At 38.8% G+C, this 23,006-nt stretch overlaps 1 protein-coding gene across 17 annotated transcripts in view; it reads left to right on the plus strand.

Annotated features, from left to right (window-relative positions):
• Window positions 1-23,006, plus strand: part of ROBO2 (roundabout guidance receptor 2) — a 959,254-nt gene that overhangs the window by 780,432 nt on the left and 155,816 nt on the right. For all 17 annotated transcript variants that reach the window (XM_052794396.1, XM_052794399.1, XM_052794400.1 and 14 more), the window contains exon 3: window positions 21,392-21,549. In XM_052794396.1, coding sequence (XP_052650356.1) covers window positions 21,392-21,549 — 158 coding nt within the window. The remainder of the gene's footprint in view (window positions 1-21,391; window positions 21,550-23,006) is intronic.

A 23,006-nucleotide genomic window follows, 5' to 3' on the forward strand; every position in this document is an offset into this window, starting at 1 on the left:
ATCACACAGGAAAAAATGGTATTAAAATATTTCATTGTAATATGTTTTAAAACATTAAGAAAAAAAATACTAAGAAGGTAATGTGTTAAGCTAATTAAAAATATTCTGTAAAAACATACATGCTGGTACTTCATTCTCGTGTGACTGGATCACCCCAGTGCTGCAAATACTATTTACACAGTGTTTAGATGTGAACCTAGACAAAACCAGGATTGGTTTTCTCTACTTTCACATAGCCACTTGCTCATTAAATCAGCCTTTTCAAAAAAGGTTGAAGAACATACCCTGTTGAGGAGTCTATCTTTGTCTCCTTTGCTTCTCTTCTCACATCATTCTCTCTAGTTTCCTTCCGCTTTCTTACTACTTTGTGGTATCTGCATGAACAACATAACATCCACTCCGAGCCCTTGGGGATGCAGTACAAGAATCAGGTAAGCCCAAACCTGGATCTCTGCCCTGTGGCTGCCTCTTCTTCAGCACGTCCACCCTCCTGCCTAGGCAGCAGCAAGGGAGATGACATAGCACTGCAAGAGCACAGCCACAGCTGGACCTCCTGGGGAAACCCAGTTTGTTTGCTACAGGCAAGCAGGTACTGGCCTAGGATGCAAGCTGATGGTAGGGTGAGGCTGGGGCCCACTTTTCTGGAATTAGGGGTACACAGATTTTATAGAGGGAGGAAGAGTTGTAGGGTTAGACTGCAATTCAGGTTGAAGCATGGAGTTATTTCATCAGGCATACATGCAAATGGGGCAACGGGAAGGCAAAGTGTATATGAGCACTCTGCTACCAGAGGAATTTAGGGTAACCTAAATGGATAGAGAATTGCAGAATTTTCATTTTCATTGAAACATATATAACTGGGCGTTTAATTTCTGGAGGGGAATTTGGGAAAGAACTAAAAAGAAATTATTTTTTGCGTGTGGTTTAAACTGAGTCTTACTTCAGCACTCCATGTTGAAGGAGGCAGCTGGAAGGCATTGGCAGTCTTGCTTCAGGAAGAGCTCTGCTTTTTGTAGATAACTTCTTTGGGCCCTTTAGGCAAGCCGTTTTCTTTCCATCACGCGTTACCATATCTGATCAGTACACCTGACCTAACTCCACCCCCTTCTCATTCTTTCCAAACTCTTATTTTAAGATTACTGAATGGGTAGGTGTACTGTCAAGGTTACTTGTATGACTGTAAAGAGGTGCAGTGGAGAAATTATTCATATATTATGGTTTAAAGAATAGTAGTACCATTTTTTTCATGACTTACTATTTAATGTGGAGACAGTAATGTATTCTGGGAAAAGGGTAGATAAAAATCTGATCAGTTTAAGCATTGGTCATCACTCCAAGTAGCCATAAAATTGAAGTGTTAATCAAACAAGTTATTAACATTGCTAGTTGAATGTGTTCTGTGCATTTGGTACTGTAACTTCATTAACTGTCTACACTCATTTTTAAACAATCAGCCTGAGTCCAGCTGTCCTCTTTGGGTATGTCTGCATGACAAAGGCTTTAGTTTATGGTAGCAACATGATGTAAACTCTCCCAGGACTCCTGGCAAATACTCCAGAGTTGCTGCTGAGTGCTAAAACTCATGCCCTTCATCTTGACTCTATAGTTGACTGGGCCAGCTAGATTAGGCTAACGTAAATACATCGGGATGTGTTAACATTTAGTTTTCAATGCATCTCTGTAGCTTTGCCCTGTAATTGCTGCTGGTATATGAGAGATTCTTTGTTTGTGCTGTGCTTTATTCTTTTTATATTTGAATTCAAGGCAGGAGGCAGAAGTACATGTTTTTGGAAACAAATGTGAAACGCACTTCTAACAGATGTTGATAATTGTATGGTACTTGTGGCACTGCTAGAGGAAAGGACGAACACAGCTGGTTGAACTGTATTTACTGAAAATAAAATGCTGTGAAAAGTTCTGCTTATTTTGGTATAGTGATTAGGCTGAGACAATGCACAAGTATTTGAACAAAAAACAATTGAAAGTTTGGGTGTCAATTGTAAAATACTATTTTGGACTTCAGAAATAATCTAAATTACTGCAAGTCATATTGCTGTATTTCTGGAACCTCATTGCTTTTATCTTTCCTGACTTTTTCACCCCTTTATCTCCAGTTAGACTGTTATTCCAGAACTATTTGGAGCACAAAGATGACCTTCAGTAATCCTCCCAAATATATATACCTTCACCCTTACATAAAATTAAATGTTGCCTGCTGTTTCAGTATCAGTATCCCAATTTGAATGGACCCTTGTCGCATATCTCAGCCATATTTATCCTTTGGAAAATAGATTTGTGTTGTTCACTGATTTTCCTTTCGGTGTACTTCAGCTTTGAACCCATTAATATATGTATTGAACACCTGTCCTGCTTCAGATCCCTGAGGTACCGGACTCTTAACTTCTCTCTACTTGGAGAAGCAGCCATTAATTACCACTCTTTGTTTCCTATCACTTAGCTAATTTTTAATCCACAACAAGAATTTACCTCTTACCCTATGGTTATTTATTTTCCTTAATAGTTTCTTGTCAAGGATCTTATCAAAGGCTTTTGTCAAACCAAGTAAGCTATATCTACCAAATCTCCCCCATTCTCCCTCTTTCATTAACAATGTCCAAGAATTCAAATAAGGCGGAGGCAGTATTTTGCATTCAGGGAGGTCCAGTTTTATCAGTTTGGATTATATAAATGCTTCATTGTTCTGATCTTAATTGTATGCTATCAGCTACTCTACAGCTAAATGGAGACATCATGCCCACAATGTCTTTAGTTCCTTTTTCTTAAAGGTTAACACTATGTTGCTTTTTTCTTTTTTTTTTTTCCTAAATGTATAGATAGATAGATATCTGTGACAGCACCTCTCCTGCCTTTTTATTTAGATGCACTCTTTAACACTCATGAATCACTACCTTCACAGTGGGGAGATCAAGTTGAAATCATAGCTGTTTTTCTGTTTTTCCTAATCTTTCTTGAAAATACTTCTTAAACGTAATTTTAAAAAACATTTTAATTATTAAACATATTGTAGGAATGCCTATGGGATAAAAATATGCCTGTCACTTTCCTTAGTGAAAATTAATGTAAAGATATTTCTCTGCAATCTGGATACTGCCTCTGATCAGCACCGCTGCACTGTGCAGGGACCACAAGCACTCATCCTGCCCCCCTAATTCTGTTACCACTTATGCATTGTTGCTATAAGTACAGTATGGTAGGAAGGGTGGAATTTACCAGAGCAGGAAAGGACGGGGGACATGTAGCCCAGCTGCTTTATAGCACTCCTCAGGGCTACTTTCAGGCTTTGTGTCGCATGATGCTGCAGCATCTTCATGGCTGCATCACTCCCTTCCACATGGTAACTGCATGGGCCTCCGCCAACTTGGTCTGTATTTCCCTATGAGGCTTCAAATTATGCAGGAGTTTTTTACACCAACGATCAAATTTCCCATTGCAACAGGTATTAGTATCATTGCATTTCTTATTCTAGACTCTCAAGTAGTATATCTGCATGCCTTTAAACACAGTTTGAACCATTTCATTTTAGGGAGGAGTGAAGCAACACTTACAGATTTCTTCTTTCTTCCTAGGAGTCAGTGAGGATTGTTCAGATTTTGTGAAGTGTTTCAGAGTCTGAAGTACAAAAACATTTTAGATTTCCAAAGTTCAGTTTACTGTTGCTAATGAGTTAGTAAAAAATGTGATGACGATCAGGTGTCTTACTGAAGTTATTGGAGAAATGCTGATAGAAAAAGAATCTTAAAAGTTACCTCCCTCTGTAACACCCATTGTATATCTCTCTGTGAAGTATTCAATCACAGATAAAAATTAGAAGCCCACATTTCTAGGTGACAGACTTACTCCTTTAATTATTGAATGTGACACTCTTTGAAATATGGCTCTCTTGTGCTAGAAGTTCTCTAATAGCAAGTTAGGAGACTCCATGGTTGGGTACCAGCTTTATCTTCATTTTCCATCTCCCTTCCATCTGGGGAAGAATACCTTCTAATTACTTGTTGTTTTCCAGATCACTCGTGGTCTTTGCTCCCATGCTGAGTGGAGATTACACTCTCCTATTAGCCCTTTTAAGGTCCAAGGAATGCCAGCCATGCCATGTGTGAGCAATCTGCAGGCACCATTAGCACTGCTTGAGTAGCTCTTGATAACACTCGCTATGAAGTCAATTAACGACGTCAGGGGGTGGGCTGGACTGCTTCTTTTTACTAACAGCTCTCATTAGGGGGTGGAGCATGGGGAACTTGAACAGGTGATTTTTAGTATTTTAAATAAGAAATGGCAAAAATACCCAGACTAGCTTCCTCCTTTGTCTAGCATTCATTCCTTTCCTTCCCTTCCCTATTCCTAAAACAAATCTCTGACAGATATGCCATTTTACAAAGTCTGAAAGAAGCAATAACTTTAAATCTCAACAAAAGAAATCTAGACAGACAGTAAAGACAAGAGAAATCAGATTAGTGCTTCATAACTGAAAGGAAGTCTTGGGCAGTCATTTGTCAGAGCATACTCTGATCCTGGACAGCCCCTCTTGTCATGGTTTGGGCTGAGTTGAAGACACCCTCCCTTTTATAGGAATTTTTAGTACCATGCAGCTTGGGAAACTTGAGAGTTTATAAATGTTCAGGAATATAAAGATATTTAAAGAATTAAGTAGAATTTGATGTAATTGTCCCTGCGTTTATATATAAGCTTCTAGCAGCTGTGAAACAGTGTATTGCTAGGGAGTAGTACACCAGTGAAGCTGCGGTGTGGCCTTAAGCATACGTGTTTTCAGTGGCAATGCTAAATACCACTGGCAGTTAACTCCTAAGGTGTAAGAATAGGCGTTTAGTAAAAGAAAGGTAAAATATAGAATAAGGTATATATAAGCTGTAACAATTAAAAAATTCAAAGCACAGTTCATATGTTTGCATGTGTTTTGAAAGAAAATCTGAGGGCAAATGTTGCTCACCAATGAACCTCTTTTTACAACTATCGCACAGAAATATTAGGAAAAGAGAAATGTAAAAATAGTTTTGTTTTTCACAGCAAGAGATCCAGTTTGTGATTCTTTCTGCTGTTCTGCTTTTTCTTTTTTGTTTTTTTTTTTCCTTTTCTTTCTGCTGTGTGTGATTTTTTTTGTTATTATTTTATAGATTTTCCAATGGGATATGGGAGCATACAGTTCAGCTTTCCTTTTCCAAGGTTTTGCTTTGAGTAAAGACAGTGAAAGCCTGTGTCTTAAACTGAGTCAGGACATGCGTTTCCACTTTAGGAACCATTGTTATGACTGAGATTAATTCCAAGCAGGCAATGGAACGACTTCCAACATTTTTGAACAAATGTTCTTCCCTGGCATGGAGGTTGTATCACTCAAGTGTCTTGAATCTTGACATGGTGTAAAAATGAAAACAGAACCCCCAAAACCCTATTCAAGTTTTCCATTTTCCTTATATGACCCACAAGGTATTCCGGTGTCCTTTTTGAGAAATAAATTCATTAGGCTAAAGGCCATCGTCCATTTGGAAACAGCACCATGTAGTATAACCTGAGCAGGGAGGCTTTACGTAAGAATGCATTATATAGTGTTTTAACAGGAAAAGATGTGATGCATTTTGAAATTACCATCGTATCATACTACAAGAGAGTACAAAACACCACTTGTATCTGGCAGATGTTTTGCTACAAGTTAAAAAATAATCTGAAATGGTTAGTTTAAATTCTTCAAGCATTTTCAGTTCACAGCAGCACATCACTTGCATTAAAGCTCCCATCCTGTCCTGCTGGTGAGCGTGTTTCGTCTCGCTATGGCTTCTCTCTCCCCACAGCAGTGGGGGGATGTGGTGAACTAAATTACTCAGGCAGCAAGAAAGCACTATTTCTCTATGTTTCTCTTTTTAAAATTATTATGGTATTATGGTATTTTGTTTGCTTATGTGTTCATAAAATTAACATAATAGAAGAGTTTCTGCTTTTGAGGTTTGGATATGCACAGCCGTAATTTCAGAAGTCTTGCACTAATATCAGTTGTGCTTACATGTTTCTGCTAAACATTGGATTTAATAGACTAGTCACCCCTCCCATATATAGCAACTGAAAACTGAGACTTTAGTACGTCTTTTAACTTTTTTTACAACCTTTGTTGCTGGTTGTTCAATTTACACAGTGCTTATGTAGAGAAAAACTAGTAAATATAATAGGTAATTATTTTTTTTTCCCCTCAGTGTACCATCTATTTTATATTTATGGCATCTCATTTAATTTTACTTAGTAAATACAAGGAAATACAATGGAGAGGGTTTTCAGCATTAATATTATTATGCCAGTTACTTGTTTTCAGGATTATTTATTTCCAGCCATCTTGCTGAGTGTTTGAGAGAAATGACTTAACTTATTTGCTAGTGTGTGCAATAAAGATAAAACAAGAGATTGTTTAGTTGTCTAAAAAGACACATTATTTGTTTTCTTTTGAAACAGCTGAGAACATGACATGTAAATTTGTGTAGAAACAGCAATGTGCATCTCCATCAGAAGGGTTTGATTTGTTAAAGGAGTATCAAAAGCAAATAGAAATATGACCTGACTTACTGCATTAAACAACAATTTTCGGCCTACACACTGATGTCTCACTGAGTAACTGTCCTGGATTTATTTTTGTAAGTTTTGTTAAGATACGCATTATACAATTGTCATTTAGACCACTGTGAGAGGAACTATACAAAGTACATAGAGGAGATTAAAATTATCAAAAAAGTGAGCAAAGTAAGTCTGATTATGCATTTACGTCTGGGAATTGAGATCAGTTAATTGTCCAGACTCACCCAGGAAAACTATGGTAAACCAGATAATTTGATTTCATTTTGTACCAGCCTGGTACCACAAGAATGCTGTCCTATTACATATAAATGGATTTTTTTTGCTTGTTTGGGGAGGCAACAATTGTTGATTCACTCAACAGCTGCTGAAAATGTTAAATCTGGTTAGTACTTGACTCTTTTTCTTTAGATTATTTTTGTTCTAGACTGTTACTCCCTACTAATGGCATAGAGGTTGAAAGAGCATAGACAACTTTTCTCTGTTGTTCCCCTTACACTGACATGTCTAACCTGCTGCATCCATATTTAAGTTTAATTGTCTCTTTGGCATGCTATTCAAGTTTCACAACAAGTTAGAAAAATCCATATTGGATACGTTCTGATGCATGTATGTTTAAAAAAAAAGTATCTATTTTATAGAAGTGTAAATAATATTTGAAAGCCATAGAAAAGAGCAGTGACTGGTATTAAATTAATACTTCAAGGAATCTTAAATGGTATTACATTAGACAGTTCCTTGAATAACTCAAGGCTTCAAAGTTATATTTTTCCCATCTAAGAATCTAGATTGCATACTCTGGCAAAGTATGTCAGTTTTTCTAGTAACCTTTCTTTGGCAGTTAAAATGAAATTTAGCAAAATATCTTCCACACTAATGTCATATGGCAAGTAATGGACACTAGACCCTCTTAGTGCTGAGGTTACTGAGAAGATGTAACTTTTATCTCTAGCTTTTGGCTGTTTTGTTAATACATTTTTACTTGCTACTGTGAGGAGAGATATTGAAAACAAGCCTGGGCCTTTAACTTTCATACTGAATTTCTCTGAACCAGCACAGCAATTTATTCCAATAGAAATTGTTAAAATAGATGTGATCAGGCTTATATATTAAGTATAAATCTATTAATCGCATACCTAACCATAATAATATCCACCATTATAATGCAGACAAATCCTACTCCTCATGCACATACTTGGCCAGAATTTTATTATTGGTACTCTCAACCTTGCGCTTCCAGTGAAAAGCAAGAAGATGGCATGCAGTTAGCAGGACTGTGCAAGGGAAGTCCTTTTGCCTTAGAGCTAGGGCAGTCCCTATCAAGAAGAAAAGCAGAAAAGCAAGGGTGAAGCTACAACACTGCTGTATAATCGGTACCCCGGTTTGAGGGCTTCTGCCCCAGAACATGAGTTAGGGCAGATTCATAGTTACTCTGACATCCTCTGAAGCCACGTCTAGGTCCCAGCTGACCTCTGCTCAGGTATTTTATCATGTGCAAGCATATAGTAACAATAAATGATGAAAATGATAATAAGGCTTTGCACTTGAAAGGCCCTTGCATAATATTCCTGGTTGTCCCTGCTGTTGAAAAAATGATTGGAGGGATATTATGTGACTTTGTTAGAAAGTCTGACTTGTAAAATGTATTGGTAGCAATTTTAACTTTGCTATTTTGAAACAGAAATTTGCCAAGGGCTTAGACTGCTACATCTTTTAATGTCAATGCAGGTATGACTATTGCTCTGTTCTGTAAACTGTATCAACGTGAACGCTTCTCCCAATTGAAAAAAACAACAGGGAGTAAGCAAGAACATAAAATTATTTTTAGAAAATGCATTTTTAATTACTGAACTGCTTAATTATTGAGTACTACTGAAAATATCCTGTGAACCTCATCACTATGCAAATGTATTCAGTTTTGGAAACAATTAAATGATAATAAAGCATTCTTTTTTCTTTTACAACATATTACTGTAATGAAGCTGTTACCTCTCAGTGTGCATTTTAATGAGTTTTAAGTAACATTTTAATGAGCTCAACATTACCATAAACCCAAGGATTAGACAAAATTGAATTTACTGGGAAAAGGGAAGGGTTCATTAAGAGTTAATTATATAGTTTGAGAAGAAATAGAATTCATTTTATGATGTCCCATCAACCAAGTATCCAGCAGTAGATCTATACTTATTAATAGGTATAGAAATGCCGTTATTATATTGATGTAAAAACATGGGTTTGCACACTACTGCTCAGGTTTCCAATGAAAGTTTCTGTATTGAAATCCCTGGGTCAACTTTGTTCTTATCCAGCTCATTATTACACCTGAGGAGAAGAAATACCAAGCTTTGTATTAGTGGTTTGTAATTCCACCTACAATTTTTATAAACATCATGAACAGTGAAAGCAAAGTTTAATGGATTTACTGTTGCCAGTAGGATCTGAAGGCAGGTTATGAATAAAGGTCTTGGATTTTTTATTTTAAAAAGGACTGGTAGAGAGTTGTATCCAAACTGCCAGCTCTACTGACATGCCCACTCTAGCAGTGATCTGCTGAATGTCTGCAGCCTAGGCTTCTGGATGTGCAGAAATTGCAGGTAAATTCCCACGCAATAGCTCTGCACTGGCTGCACTGTACATTCAGATGTATGTTCAGATGTTCAGGCTGTGCACAATGCAGAGTTAAACTGCTCGTGCTCAGTAAGTTCAGTTACACATTGGATTTACTGCTTTGCATCTGCCAATGTTGGCATTTCTGTTTAACCGTTTGAAAAAGTATGGAGGGTTGTAGCTCAGTGCCTTGAGATCTCTGGTTAGAAAAGAACAAGAAACAAATTTTAAAATCTTAAGCAAAGTATTAGTTGCATTGAATTAGTATAGTGCTCTCTTGTTCATAGGATAGCCCTGTGATTTGTTATTTTAATCAAACCCCCAATATGTATTTTGTTGATGTCACAGCCTTTTAATGGTGTGAGGGAAGCCTCTGGGGCTTGAAAGCTTTCATGAGTTTCAGTAAAATGGAGTTGATCTCCTGTACCCTGCTGTTGTGGCAGAAATAGCATTCTAGCAAATGTCTGTTTGAAAGAGGAAAGTCATAAGCTGTGGTCAGCAATTAGACCTGCCGGAATTCCATCACTGCTGCACGTGCCAGACCCAAAGGTGTGCCCCGAGAGTGGTAATTCTGATTGCTAAGCTTCAAAATGCTAAGGTGAACCTGCAGACCTACCCTGGAAGGATGATTCCTTACAACAGAAGTCAGGGTACTGGTGGCATTTGAAAAGGAAGTCTAATTAGTCCCTTGGATTGAACAGGTGCTCAAAAGGAAGTGCAAAGAAGAGCTATTAAGTAGGTAATAAATTCTGGATATGATAAAAAGCAGCAAAGTGCCACTGAATGTGGGATTATGAGCCACATTGTACTAAACTTTCATTTGTTCAGCAGCAGAAGTTTTTCCATCCCTTCTGAGTTGTTTCCAGCTGATCCATCTGTTGCTGAGTAAGGAAGGAAGCCCCAGTGAACAAAATTAAATTGTAAAAATCAAACATGTACCAACTATTGGCTGAGCATTGTTTAGTGCCCTATGTTTTCTCCCCCAGAAGCTCACCGCTTTATATGAATGTGGCAGCACAGCCAGGCATGTGGAAGTCTTCAGAAAGAAACTGAGAATGTTCCGCACCTACATCTGGAATTGTTCAGAAAAGGAGGAGTGGAGCTACAGAGGTCCTCCTCAAGGGAGAGTTTAATTCAATTTGCCTTAATTGAAGCTGCACAAGCAAACTACAGAATGTTTCCAGTTCTCCTGGTCTCAGAGAAATCCCACAGCATGCACTGCTTATATGAGCTATTGTATTTTATATATTCCTTATTCTAAATATAGGGAAGTATAATGCGTAGTTTAACAATACATTTTCCTTGGTGGAAAATCTGGTTTAAGTAGTACTATTCTCTCCTGGCCACTTATTTCTTTCCCTTGTAATAGCTTGTCATTCTGTCAGTTGCTTATGGATCTGGGCTGTGAACAAGGTCATTAGAGTGATCTGGGTTAAAAATCCTCCAAACAGGAGTTGTTTGGGGTTTTTTTTTCGTCTTTTTTTCTAATTGGCATGGAAGAAAATGTTTGTACTACTTGGCCTAAAAGCTATCCCAGGTGAATACTGTGGCAGGCTAAAAATTCCCTCCATTCAATCCTGTCTAGTCCAATAATCTAATCTGCCTATTTCAATATTATATTTTGTCTATCATATGGTGCTTGAATACTTTATCTTGTCAGGAAAGCCTCTTGTTTTCTAATGCAATTGAAGAATGACAGTAACTATATAAATGTACACAAATTAAATCTTTTGTGGGAGCTACAGACACAGGTACTGTGTGTCTAGTTAAACTTCGTGCTGGGAGTGAAGGAGTGAAATGACTGACTTAAATGTGCTGGGAAGTTCCCATTTAAAATAATACCTATTTCAATATTTAGTTGTTAAAGATGCCTGAGCTGGAATAGATTCTTTGTTACACTAGTATTTTACGTATAGAAAGCCAAAGGAAGAGGAAAGATTGTAAAAAATGATTTTGTATTTTAATTGTGGGATTAGCAGAGGTCTTTCAGACACTTAAAAGGAATGTGAGCCCCTCATCTGAAGGGCTGCTCTAGCTACTGAGTAACATACCCGTTAAAGGCTGTTTTACAGGCACATCTCAGATTGCTGCTTCTCTGTAGTCTGGGGTAAACAATTATTTAAGTAGTGCTGTTTGCCAGTTTTCTCTTATTTTAAAGCCATCAGCAGATCCGTAGTTACCCTGATTTTCTCTTGTACTGAACTGCCAGAGGAATATTCAGCACCAAGGGTTTAGAAGGATGTGTGGGATGTGGGGGATTTATTTTGTTCTTCTAGTTTTCTTGTACTGTTCATTTTTCTATTATGCAAAATTTGTTGAACTGACATAGCACTTTGGGAAAGTGGTATTAGTTAGAAAAAAAGGATTGTTTCACCTTTACTGCAATTCAAAACATTATGCTACTATATTTTCAACAGTATGTCTTGGAGCTGGTATAATGTCTCAGCTGAAGGTCATTTTGAGTCTCAGGCACAGCATAGTGTGACTGGGGGGTGGAGCTGGACACCCAGGTTCTGCTCTCCCTCTGGGTGCTGAAGCTCCCCTTTCGAAATTGTTGCTTCAGGCTATTACGGTTGGTCTTTGCTCCTGCTTCTTTAATTTTTTTCTTCCCTCTTGCACGATGTAGTGAATAATAATGAGGGCAATGTGAACTCTTACATTCTTTTTCTCTTTTGAAAATAAGTGGGAGAGTTATATTTCATATTGTATAGAAGTAATTCCTTATGCTATTTGAGTAGATCAAAACCGCAAAAGATTTCCTGCACATTACACTAGTCTTTTCTTTGTTTTGCATAAAATCACAAATTTGGGGCTTCCTTTCCATGTTTAGACCATAGAAAACTACTGTTTTATCTAGTTGTTTGTGGATTATTTCCTAGTTGGTAGCATGTTGCCGGAACTCAAATGACTCTCTCCTAAGAGCATTTAATATAGGGTCTACGTATCATGTTGCTCCTTCAGTTCTTTAGAGCTCTGGAAACTTAAAATTCATTGTGCAGAATGATAAGATGGTAAGTGACAGATAAATTATTTTGCAGTGTTCAAGATAATCCAGAAAAAACATCATCTAACATTTTTGGTCAGTTGTTAAAGATGAAAGGAGCCTTTTATGAAGGAAGAATCCTATGATGAAACTTCAGAAAAACCCAACGCTTGAACACTGGAAGAAAAAAGTGCTCTTACTGTTCTCAGAGATGGTAGATTTGGAGTTTTAGTGAACAATGTCTTTGGACCATACAGCCTTGCTTTTTTAATTTATTGTAGAGTATTAAAATAATATTAAATTAAAATAATATGCAATCATAAGTGGTAGAGGAGTTTTAGGGGGTGGAGTTTTTTTTTAAATTCTTGGAAAGGGGGTGCCAAATATGGCTGGAGCAGTGAGCACACATACTGGTGACTTACAGCCTTCTGCCATCCCACTCCCTGTATACACAGTTCTTCCTTCACATGGCTCTTATTTTCCACTAGTATCAAATGACTGGGCATGTCTCAGTGACAGCCATGCAAACACATTTTATGCATTTCCAGTTTCCAGTCTCGATTTGCTGGGACAAATTCTAAAAAAAGTGAAAACAGTCGAGCCCTTGAGAAGGTTGACAAAGGTGGCACACTGCGGTCAGGTCCAGCAGGAAATGCCACTGCTGAGCCTGTGTGCCATGACCTGGCCGTTTATGGGACAGAGGACATGAGGCCAGTCAGGGCCATAGAGCAGGCCTGTTTAAACGGCATCTGGCAAGCACCCCAAAATGGCCTATTGACATGAAGACAGTTTGCAGGATGGGAAGTGAGGTATTCAAGAAGCAGGAGACAGCTCCCACTAGTTCTGTGTACCAGCTGTGGATGAGTGTGGCTGCACAGTCCCCTTGCGATGGGCTTATGAAAGCTTACCAAGAAATGTTTGCCTTGCTACGTCTGCTCAAATGCCTCGTTTTCAATCCTGACTTCTGAAGGGAGCAACACGAAAGCCCTGACAAAAAAAATCCTGCTCACAAACAAATGAATAGATGAGGTTTAGTTTCTGATTAACAGATGAAGCTTGATAAAGACCAGGGTTAGGCATGGGGGTCGGGGGGATGGAGGGAAGAGAATTCCTATGTTGGGCAACAGCGTATTTTGTTTGATGCTTTGCCTAATGCGGCTGAAGTATAGCAGTAATGTGGCAGTGACCCCCTGCCAAGATGGAAAAGCATCCCAGCTGTTGTGTATGTGTTGTGCATGTGTACACAAGAAGTTTATTAGAGGCTATTCACACTTCAGTGGAGCTCAGAGATTGCAGTCTATATTATATTGGTTAAATGAAGCATATAACATTCTATATTTCTCATACAAGAAATATTTATTCATTTGTATTCGTTTTCATGATTCTTGTCTGTTCTTATTCCTTTGTTTTACTCAGGGCACATGTACATTTTAGGTGTTTTGGCTGGGCTTGAACTGGAAGCCCAGGGGACTGAAGAAGCTAAAGTGGTTGCAGGAGAACCAACTTCAGTCTGGAAACAGAAAATATACAATTGCTCAATGCTGTGTCAAACTCTAGGTAGCATTCATTAGGTAGAGCATAGTGCTGCAGGTACCTGGCAGCGCTACTTTTGTACTCAACAGTAAACCTGCATGCTATTATACTGTGGTTTCTGAACTTACTAGTTAAATCTGTACTTTTCGGGGAATCTCTGTGCTGTATTCTGTATGTACAGTGCAGTTTCTGTGTGCTCTTCTGAAGCACTCGATGAAAAGCTCCCACCTGAATTTCATTCGTATATCTCTGACAGTAACATTTGAGGGTTTTTGGATGCCATTGCTTTTGAAAAGTGGTATATTTATAATTCCTTTAAATTTGGGTTGGTTTTTTGGTTTGGGGTTTTGGTTTTTGGTTTGTTTTTTTTCTAATTTTGCTTATTAGAACCTAAGAATAGCAGTACTGCGGGAGAGCAAAGGTCTGTCCAGTCCAATCTATCCTTTTTCTGACAGTAGCCTACAAGGGATTCTAGAAGATTGCCTCTTTTACCAAACATGATCCTCCCTACTGCATTGCTGAGGAGGAAGCATGGTCGATGTTATTTGAAGAGTCCTCTAGTGCTTTTGGTGAAACTAGTCCCATATTCTTGCTGTGAAGAAGACATGCTGGCATACAAGTGACAGTGAAAGTACACTACTTCGGTTGTGGTGTTTTTTGAAGCTGTGCTTGATTCCACATCTGATATTCACATTAGTTGGGAAAAAATAAATTACTTGCCCATGATTTTCTGAATATGTAGTCCATTAAATTTGAAGAGCACGTAAAAGCTAACGTTAGACTTGAGTTTAAAGGATCATTAAGTAACTATTCTAGTAAACTGCTAAATGTCTGATCTTTGTTAAATCTTAAGACTTACAACAGACCATGCGCATTTTTCAAAGTTCTTTGTCTGCAATTGTGGTACCAGTTCTTCTAGATGGTCTCTGAACTTTTAAGAAAGCAATAGGGTTTTTAGTTTCAATGAAACAAAACTCTTGGTAACTTGTCTCTTGTTAGCAATAGCAATCTGTGCAGTGCATTCATCAAGAGTGATTATGCTTTAAGAATAAGAAAAAAGAAATCTGCTCTGTATCCTAGAGAAAAATTTTCAACACATTACGTTGTATAGCTTTAGATTTCTGAAATTACTTAAATGTGGTCTTCAGGATATTTGCATTCATAAAGAATGCTTGGTTATGCGTATTGCTTGCCTTTGCCTTTCTTGACTGTCAAAACACAGTGATGCTTTTGAAGATTTATAACAGATGGGTAATGAGATTGCTGACTGTTAACTGCAGCATTCAGAATTTGTTGGTGGAAGGAGGTGGGAGTTTAAAAAAAGAGAGAAGGTTACTGGGGCTTCATTGCAATGAAGACAGGTGATAGAACTTTGTTTTCAATCAGGAAGCTTAAACATAAATATGTTATGTTCCAAAATAGAAAAATCTCCACTCTTCATGCTATCTAGTAGTCAAATAAAATCTTTCAGAAAAAAATATGGAGATGTCAGATTGCATTCAAGTAGTCACAGTGAATCACAAGAAAGGCAGGGACATCGTACAATTTTTCAGTAAGTATATTCAGACTGTATTGCATATGCTTAATTCAGCACAAATAGCAGCCTTTAAAAAATCAGAAACAAATCCTAAGTTAATGTCTGTAATAACTATCACTTGTATACCTGTGTAATTGTGTAAAAGGGAAAATAGGTCAGCAGTGCCCTTAATTGGGTTAACTGTTGAAAAAAGATTTCAAAGTCCGACTCTTGCAGTGTGTGCTGTAAATAAGAAAGGAAAAAGCCTCTCTTCTTTCCTGACCTTTGTGCAATCAGCTAGTTGGGGTACACCTCAGACTGAAATTTAGGGGAGAGAAAAAGAAACAACTATCTCCCACTGACTCCATTTGGAATCTGTCTACTTACTTGTCAGTGTTGGTTCATGTACCTGATTTCTAACACTGTAATTCACTGTTCACCTGGTTTAATAGACTCTGTGTTTAGAAGCAAAGGTCTCCACTTTCACATTTAGATATTAATGCTCATCACAAAGTCCAAATTCTATAAATGTCTATATCTGTATGTATGAGCTGTTAGAATTTTTAGAGGATGTGTCAAAATGGAGGGTTTTTTCCACCTTTTGCTCTTTGCTGAGGCCTGAGAATAAAGAGCAAGCTACGTTTAACTATAAGTACGGAGTAGGTTACTGAGTTCAGAAGCACATGAAATACTGAGTGAGAAAAAAGGATGAAGGCAAAGAAAGTTGCTGAATCTGCAAGGAAGAAGATTCTCCTTCTTTTGTTTCTTGATGCAGTATCTCCCTGCTGCTCTCTTCCTCACTTTGATTTCTAGGGACCCTATTAATCAAACATTGTTGAAGCTACTGGACTCTTTGAAAATATCTAGCACCTCTGAAAATGAATCTGGTGAGTTTGGGGCCTCATTTTAAAGTAAAGCCTGAACATTTTAAGTCATGGTAACTTAGCTAGCATTCATGTCTCCTAGGCAATATCTGTATCAGGAGATAGGCAAAGGATGGGAAAAAGAACAGGAGGAAAGAAATGTATGGTTCCTTATCATCTTTTTTAAAAAAAAGATGGCAGCTTTTCGCAGGCGGTGCACATGCAGAGGGAGCTCAGGAGCTCCCTGGGAGTCTTGCCTAGGACTATTGCCTAGATTGTGATTTTTTTTTTTACATTTTCCTTGCAAAATGTGACAGAGGCAGTTGCTGAAACAAAGAGGTAGGGCAGCAGCATCCTCAAACAAAGTGTATTACTGTTCTTCACAAGGAAGGTTGTCTGTGACCCCTTGTTTTTTTTCTGTCACCCCGTTTCAGCAAGTAGTGCTGGCTTGCTCAGGGACCATTTCAGTAGATCATACACATTAGCCAAGTTCTAAAATACCCCCCTGCACCATACTCTACTTAAAGTATAATAATCCTTTAATCTGTCCACTGCATGACATCTGGGCAGTTATTTGACGTAGTAATTCGTGTTGATTGTGCATATCAGTGTGTATCAGAGGAGAGAAGCACCAAAGCAGTGGTTCAGAGATGAGGGTTTAGGAAAATGCCTGTGGGGCAGTGCCTTGGATCAGAGGAGACCTACCTGCATGTGGCAGGTGACCAACCTACCACCGATGTGGCTGTGTAAAATCTTTGTATGAGAGTAATACTATCCTGAGATAAACACACAACAGAATAGGAGGGGGAAGATAAACTACCAGGACCCAAGTTACAGAAGCACATTAGTATTTACTCAATATCTCTTTATACCCTCTAGTCAGCACAACAGATGTAGCTCTGTTTTAAGACATTATCATTCATTGAAAAAGGCAAAAAAGATAGTCTTTCCCTCCCTCCCATCCCTGGTAATCTCAGATGTTCGCCATGCGCACCAGGGGGAGGAGGTGGAGAGCCGAGCGCTGGTGGGAGAAGAATGCAATTATCCCAAAGCCTCCTGACAGGCATCCACTTCTTCCTTCCAGCTTAGCTGCTCTGACCACAGGCTGGGGGCTCGTGGGACATGGACCAGATTGAAAAAGTGGAAGCAGACAGATGGTTATTTGTAATCATCATGTAAATGTAAATCCTATAAAAATGTTTTCTTTCTAAGGGCCTGGAAGCTGTTGTAGTGGAAAGCAGGATTAAGGCATGGATATCTAGCCTAGAATAATGTTGACCCCACCACCTTCCCTCCTACCCCATAAACATTGTGGCTTTATCACTGCTTCCTTTAAACAAATTGCTAGAGCCTCGGTCGAGGAAATTAATTCGGTTTCCATGTCATTCCCTGAGTTTATGAGCACCAGTTTGACCGAGGCCTGGATTTAGGCCTAAGCTGGCAGGTGCTGGTAAGCGGTTGCCTTGGTAGCAGGGACTTCTTTTTTCTTCTTTCTCCCTCACTCTGGCAGGTGCGTGCGAGTGTTTATCTCAGCACTGCCATTGCTGGATGTGCTCGCTTTCCGTGATTACACTTGTGGGTACCTGTAAATGGCCATACAGGACTTTGCATGCTTTAAAGACTGACGTGACAGCTCACAGACATCTATCTTGTTTGAGCAGCATCAGCTTGTTCGAGCTACAAAGAGACCGATCAAACTTTAATTAACTTTTGTCCACAGCACCATTGTAGGCTGTGTGTACGATTTAGCTATCCTTTCCAGCTCTGCAGTCCCCCGGTGCCTTTCCAGATAGCAAGGTGTAGCCATCCAGAAGCTTTTGCCCTTCTGAGGCTTTACCTCTCAAAACATGAGGATGTTTGGGCTGCCATCAGGCTGACAGAGGGGAGCAGCTCCCTTTTGCATCGCCATCACTGCCGTTGGGGCTGCGCGGCAGCCTCCAAGGTCCTGCTCTCCGAGGAGACCAGGTGCACTGTGGTCCCAGCATGGGCAGGCAGGGCAGGATGCCGGCGATCTTTCTCTTTGGCATCCCTTGCTAAATGTAGGGTAACACCCATGCAAGCACAAAGGGAGCTGCGTAACTTATGTTAAAATTGGAATAAAGGAAAATAAGAACATGGGATGAGGAAGAGGAGCCTGATGGCAATGTTTTGCCACTTGCGTTGAATTTTTAAAATGCTCGTATTTGTGCCCTGCCAAGAGGCCCCTGAGGAGGGCTAGCTTCTGAAGTGAACAAAAGCCTCTTGCCAGTGTGTGGAGAGGGTGATCTGCTCAGGCACACTAATAGTTATTTGGAAGTACCCAGCAATTGTGGATAATTGGCTGAGGAATATTCTGCAGCTCTCAACCATTTTTCTGTTTTCACAGATGATTGTGCCATTAGATATGGTGAATGCACTAAGCTGTGCTGCAACTTTTCCATTTACTGTGCTAATAAGTGTGAACCCAATCTCCAGTTGATGCTCCTTTCTTCTGTGGCTTTCTGTGCTGCTGGAGTGGGACAGCCAAGCTCACTAGCTGGAGCTCTGGTCTCCTCCACACGCCCCCTTCCTCTTCCCTGCTCCTTCTCTCTCAGGGTGATGTTTGGATGTGCTGGGATAGCTGTGTTGATCAGATTAACATCTGTGCTTTGTATCATTGTTGTTATACTGCATTAAAAGCACTGAATCACAGGAATGGCAGCCCATGCCCTCTGCTCTTTACTTTGTTTTTCTCTCTGCTTTATTCTTACTCTTTTCCTTCTTTTACCTGGCTTTTTGGTTTTGCTCTCCCTAAATTTACAGTGTTCTCCCTCTTCCTCTCTGAGTTGTTTTCTCTCTTTAATTTATATTCCACACATTTTTCTCTTATCTTTGTCTTTCTGTCCCTGCTTTATTTTTTCCCCTATTTCATTTTTCTCCAAGCATTTTTTGTTTTTCTCCAAAACGCAGAATGCTTTAGATGGAAATGGTGAGATATAGCTATTCAAGATTCACATATGTGCTGAGGTACACAGCAAGATTAAGTAAACCCCGTAGCATCAATTTTGTCTTCCATTCAAGCCAGATTTGCAGTAAGACTCGGGTAAAGGAATGTGATAAAATCAAATCACCTCTTAGCCTCATATTCTGAAGCTGATTGGAACCTTACACAGTTGCTGGGATAATTCAGAGAAAGCTAATGTAATTTGCTGTGTATCACCCCAAGAAACTGCATTTGCCGGCTTCATATAGCAGTGTGAATTGTTCAAGGAAAACGCTTTCCTTAATATTGCTGCCAGGAGTTAGGAGTCAGAAGTATAAAGTCATTATGTTGTGGGATCTGCTGATTTTCTGGGGATTTTCCACTAATGGATTTGCACTGAAGTTCTGTAATTGTACAAAGAATCAAGCCAATAAAAATTAATATTTACTTTGTGTGTAATAATAATGTAAGAAGTTGGTGTTTATCCATTTGCCTGTTACATGAAAGAGGCCATAGCATTGCCTAGAAGTATTTTTTCTTCCTGGGTATCATAGTGATCAGAGACACATGAAGATGCTTCCTAAAATAGGTGATTTTATAAGACTTTTTTTTTTGGTTCTTTCCCTGAAATTGCTGTGGCATTAGCTTTCTTGTCTTTGAAAAATGTTGTAATGCCAAATAGTCAGCAGCCCATGATCTTCAGCGTACTGTTTCTGTGTTGTGCATTGCATAAGTCATTCCTTCCATTTGATCTTGAAGCTCTATAAATTCCATTTCTGTCAATTTGATTATTGTGAATCAAAAGTGTATGAGTGATTTGTATTAATCAGAAATATTTTGGGGTTGCGTCTTTTATTATCAGTTGGAAAAAATGTACCTAAGTTGGGTGTGTCACCTAAGAAGACTACGGGTTCTTGCCAGAGCTGCATTTGTTGCCAACTGTGTCCTGTCACTTTTATTTTATGCTTCAAGAGCAAGACCTAAATAATCACTCTTTTTTGTGTTAGAAAAGGAATTAACTTCCAATTAATTCCCTTCTTCCTCTGGGATCTACCTGTGTATCCCAAAATGGGGAACAATAAAAGTTACCTCCTATGTCATTTTGAGTGCCACATATATACAGTCTGCTCACCTCAGCCCATTCAGAGACCAATTCTTGTATGTATTAATCATATTTTCTTCTGGTTTATTACACAATAGAAAAATATTCAGCTCCAAATGTTAAAATGGGGCACATTTTATTAACATTGAAAGCAGTAAATTATCTTTGCTTATGAAATGAGACTGAGTAATTTCTGCTGAACTCTTCCTGACTTGCCCCTTCACTAGGATACAGTGTTTTCTAATTTCTCAGAGGGCCTTGGTTCCATTAAGGGCAAGAACTGTTTTAAAGCAGTAATGAAAGCCATACGTAGCTGAAATTCAAGGAGGGGAAATGCCCTAAATTCTATTTCAGTAGCTCATCTAGAGCTATTTTCAGTTTTATGTTTATAAGAATGTCAATTAACCTAGAGAGTAGGACATACATGGAAGAATAACGATGAAGCGGATATCATTTTAACACACCGAAGCCAGCTAGTTGGACCTAATCCTTCTTTATAGAAGCTTGATTTACATTAGAAGCTGGCCTGTGTTGCCTAATTTAGTTCTCAAACAGCTTGGTAATTTAAATGCTCTTTCCTTTCAGTGGCGTGGGACAGCACTGGTCAAAGTTGCAGAAATATTAAAACTAAAAAAATAAAAGGAAGAAATAAATATGCTGGAACCACACTACCATCAGCTTGATTTCTCTGACACCTTTCAGACCTGGTGATCACTTCGGCATGTATTTGGTGATAACAGTAATAACAGTAATAATAACAATACCCTTAATCAAGGTGTAACTCTGCAATTCAATATCAGTTGTGTCACTTCTTTACCTAGCTTATGCTGAAGTTGGCGATCCAGGCAAGCCACATATTCAGCATGTTTTCTGTTATGAAAAGAACTCAACATCAGACCTGCAATGCTACTTTTGCAAAGATGGGAAGTGACCCTGTCAGGGTTAAAAAGAGTAATGGGTGCTACAGGTCTTTCTAATTTAAATGCAGAGCAGTGTTCTTATCTGGAGAAAAAACAAGGAAAAAAACCCCACGTATGTGAAATCTGCCTCCATTGCTCAAAAGGTCACGCCTCACCAACTTCTTTTATGAGACCTTTTACAGTAAATGTAAGATGCAAAGTCAGCACCTAATAATGGTTGAGACTTGTTTGTTTGCTTGTTTAATATTATATGTATCTGCATGTATTTTTTTTCCCCCCATTTACAATGTCATCACTTCTATTAATTTTTTTCTTCTGTCCCTCATTTATTGTATTAGTGCTACGGGATGACTTCCGCCAAAACCCTACAGATGTTGTGGTGGCAGCTGGAGAGCCTGCCATATTGGAGTGCCAGCCACCTCGTGGACACCCTGAGCCTACCATCTACTGGAAGAAAGATAAAGTCCGTATTGATGACAAGGAAGAGCGGATCAGTGTGAGTACAACTCGGGTGGTTGTCTAGACACACAGGACCTGCACTGAAGCTGAGTGCAGCAGAACTTTACAGCTTTATAGCCTTTCCCGTAGAGACTCGTCATTACTATTGGCAGTTTGCCTCTCTGGGCTTTCCCAAATGAAGGGGGGGAAGGTTGTTTATTCCTTCTGGTTTGGGTCTCCAACTTGAACTTCTTGAGGCTTGATTTGTATAACGAGTGTAATGGAGGTCCATTAGAGCAGTAGATATGATCATGCAAGGTGCTCTGTTAGATGGGGGACTCAGTGGATGTCTGACCAATTTGGCCTTACTTTTTCTAGACCTGAGTTCACTGAAACGAGATCTCAGTTCAGTGAAATGAGAATATCAGACCTTATATCAGAGACCTTATATCAGTGTTTTAAAGATAAAATCAGTCATATCTATAAGGTACACAAATACTCCACGGGAAAAGACCAACAGCTTAGGATGGTATTGGTAATGTTGTATTTAGTGTAGTAATTGGCATGTGTATTCTAAATGAAGGCTGAAGTTATACTCTAAAGAATGATTGTTCCTGAATAGGAATACGTGTTGAATAAATGAGTAACACTGGTTGAATTCTGTGACAGTTCATTCCTTGTACTGAATGAAAAAGGATCCAGCAGAAATACCTAACTGATCAAGTGATTAGAAGTTATATCATGGTATGTGCAAGTAAATGGGATAAATTAAGGGTGAGGGGATATATTTCATTCCTAATTTTTAAATGCTTAGCTTTCAACTATTAATATTCCTTCAATAAAGTTTTATGTTTTATGTAATGATATGTAACTCATTCAGTGCTGACCTTATTCAGTACAGAAGTACTGTCAAGAAGCTTGTTTGTTGCTCTGGATGCCTAAGGAAGCATTTAAAGCTAAACAATCTAAGTAGTTGCTATTTGTGGGCCAGACTGTCTCTGCTAGGGTCTACTCAAGAGTAGAGGAAGGAAGAGTGACAGGGAACTGGCTATCATTCCCTGACTCTCAAGTTTTTTTGGCTATATTCCTAGATTATTCTGAAGCACCCCCTTTTCTAACTTTGAACATTGTCTGTGACTTCCCAAGCTGCCAATTTGTTACTTTGTTTCTTTCAACTACCCTGCTCCTTCACTCTATAAGCACCCTTTGTAGCCAGGAAAGTGTTAAGTCTTATGGGAGTCAGGTGACTTCTCAGTTTGGGCTAGATTCAGTCTGTTTGCATCAAGGAAAAGAGAAAAATCTGTCTTGATCAGTGAACAAGGAAAGTGTTCAGACACCAGTAAAATAAAATGAACTAAATAAAACTCAGTAAAATTGCCTTTTTCATGAGAGAGGTGTCAAGAGGGCTTTATGTATCATCATGCAAGAAATACAAGCACTCTGGGTTGCCAAAGAGGCAGCAAGAAATGTAATCTTTGAAATGTAAAGCATCTAATGAAAACCGAAGAAAAAAAC

Source organism: Harpia harpyja, chromosome 8, assembly GCF_026419915.1.
Source record: "Harpia harpyja isolate bHarHar1 chromosome 8, bHarHar1 primary haplotype, whole genome shotgun sequence".
Classification (NCBI taxonomy): domain Eukaryota; kingdom Metazoa; phylum Chordata; class Aves; order Accipitriformes; family Accipitridae; genus Harpia; species Harpia harpyja.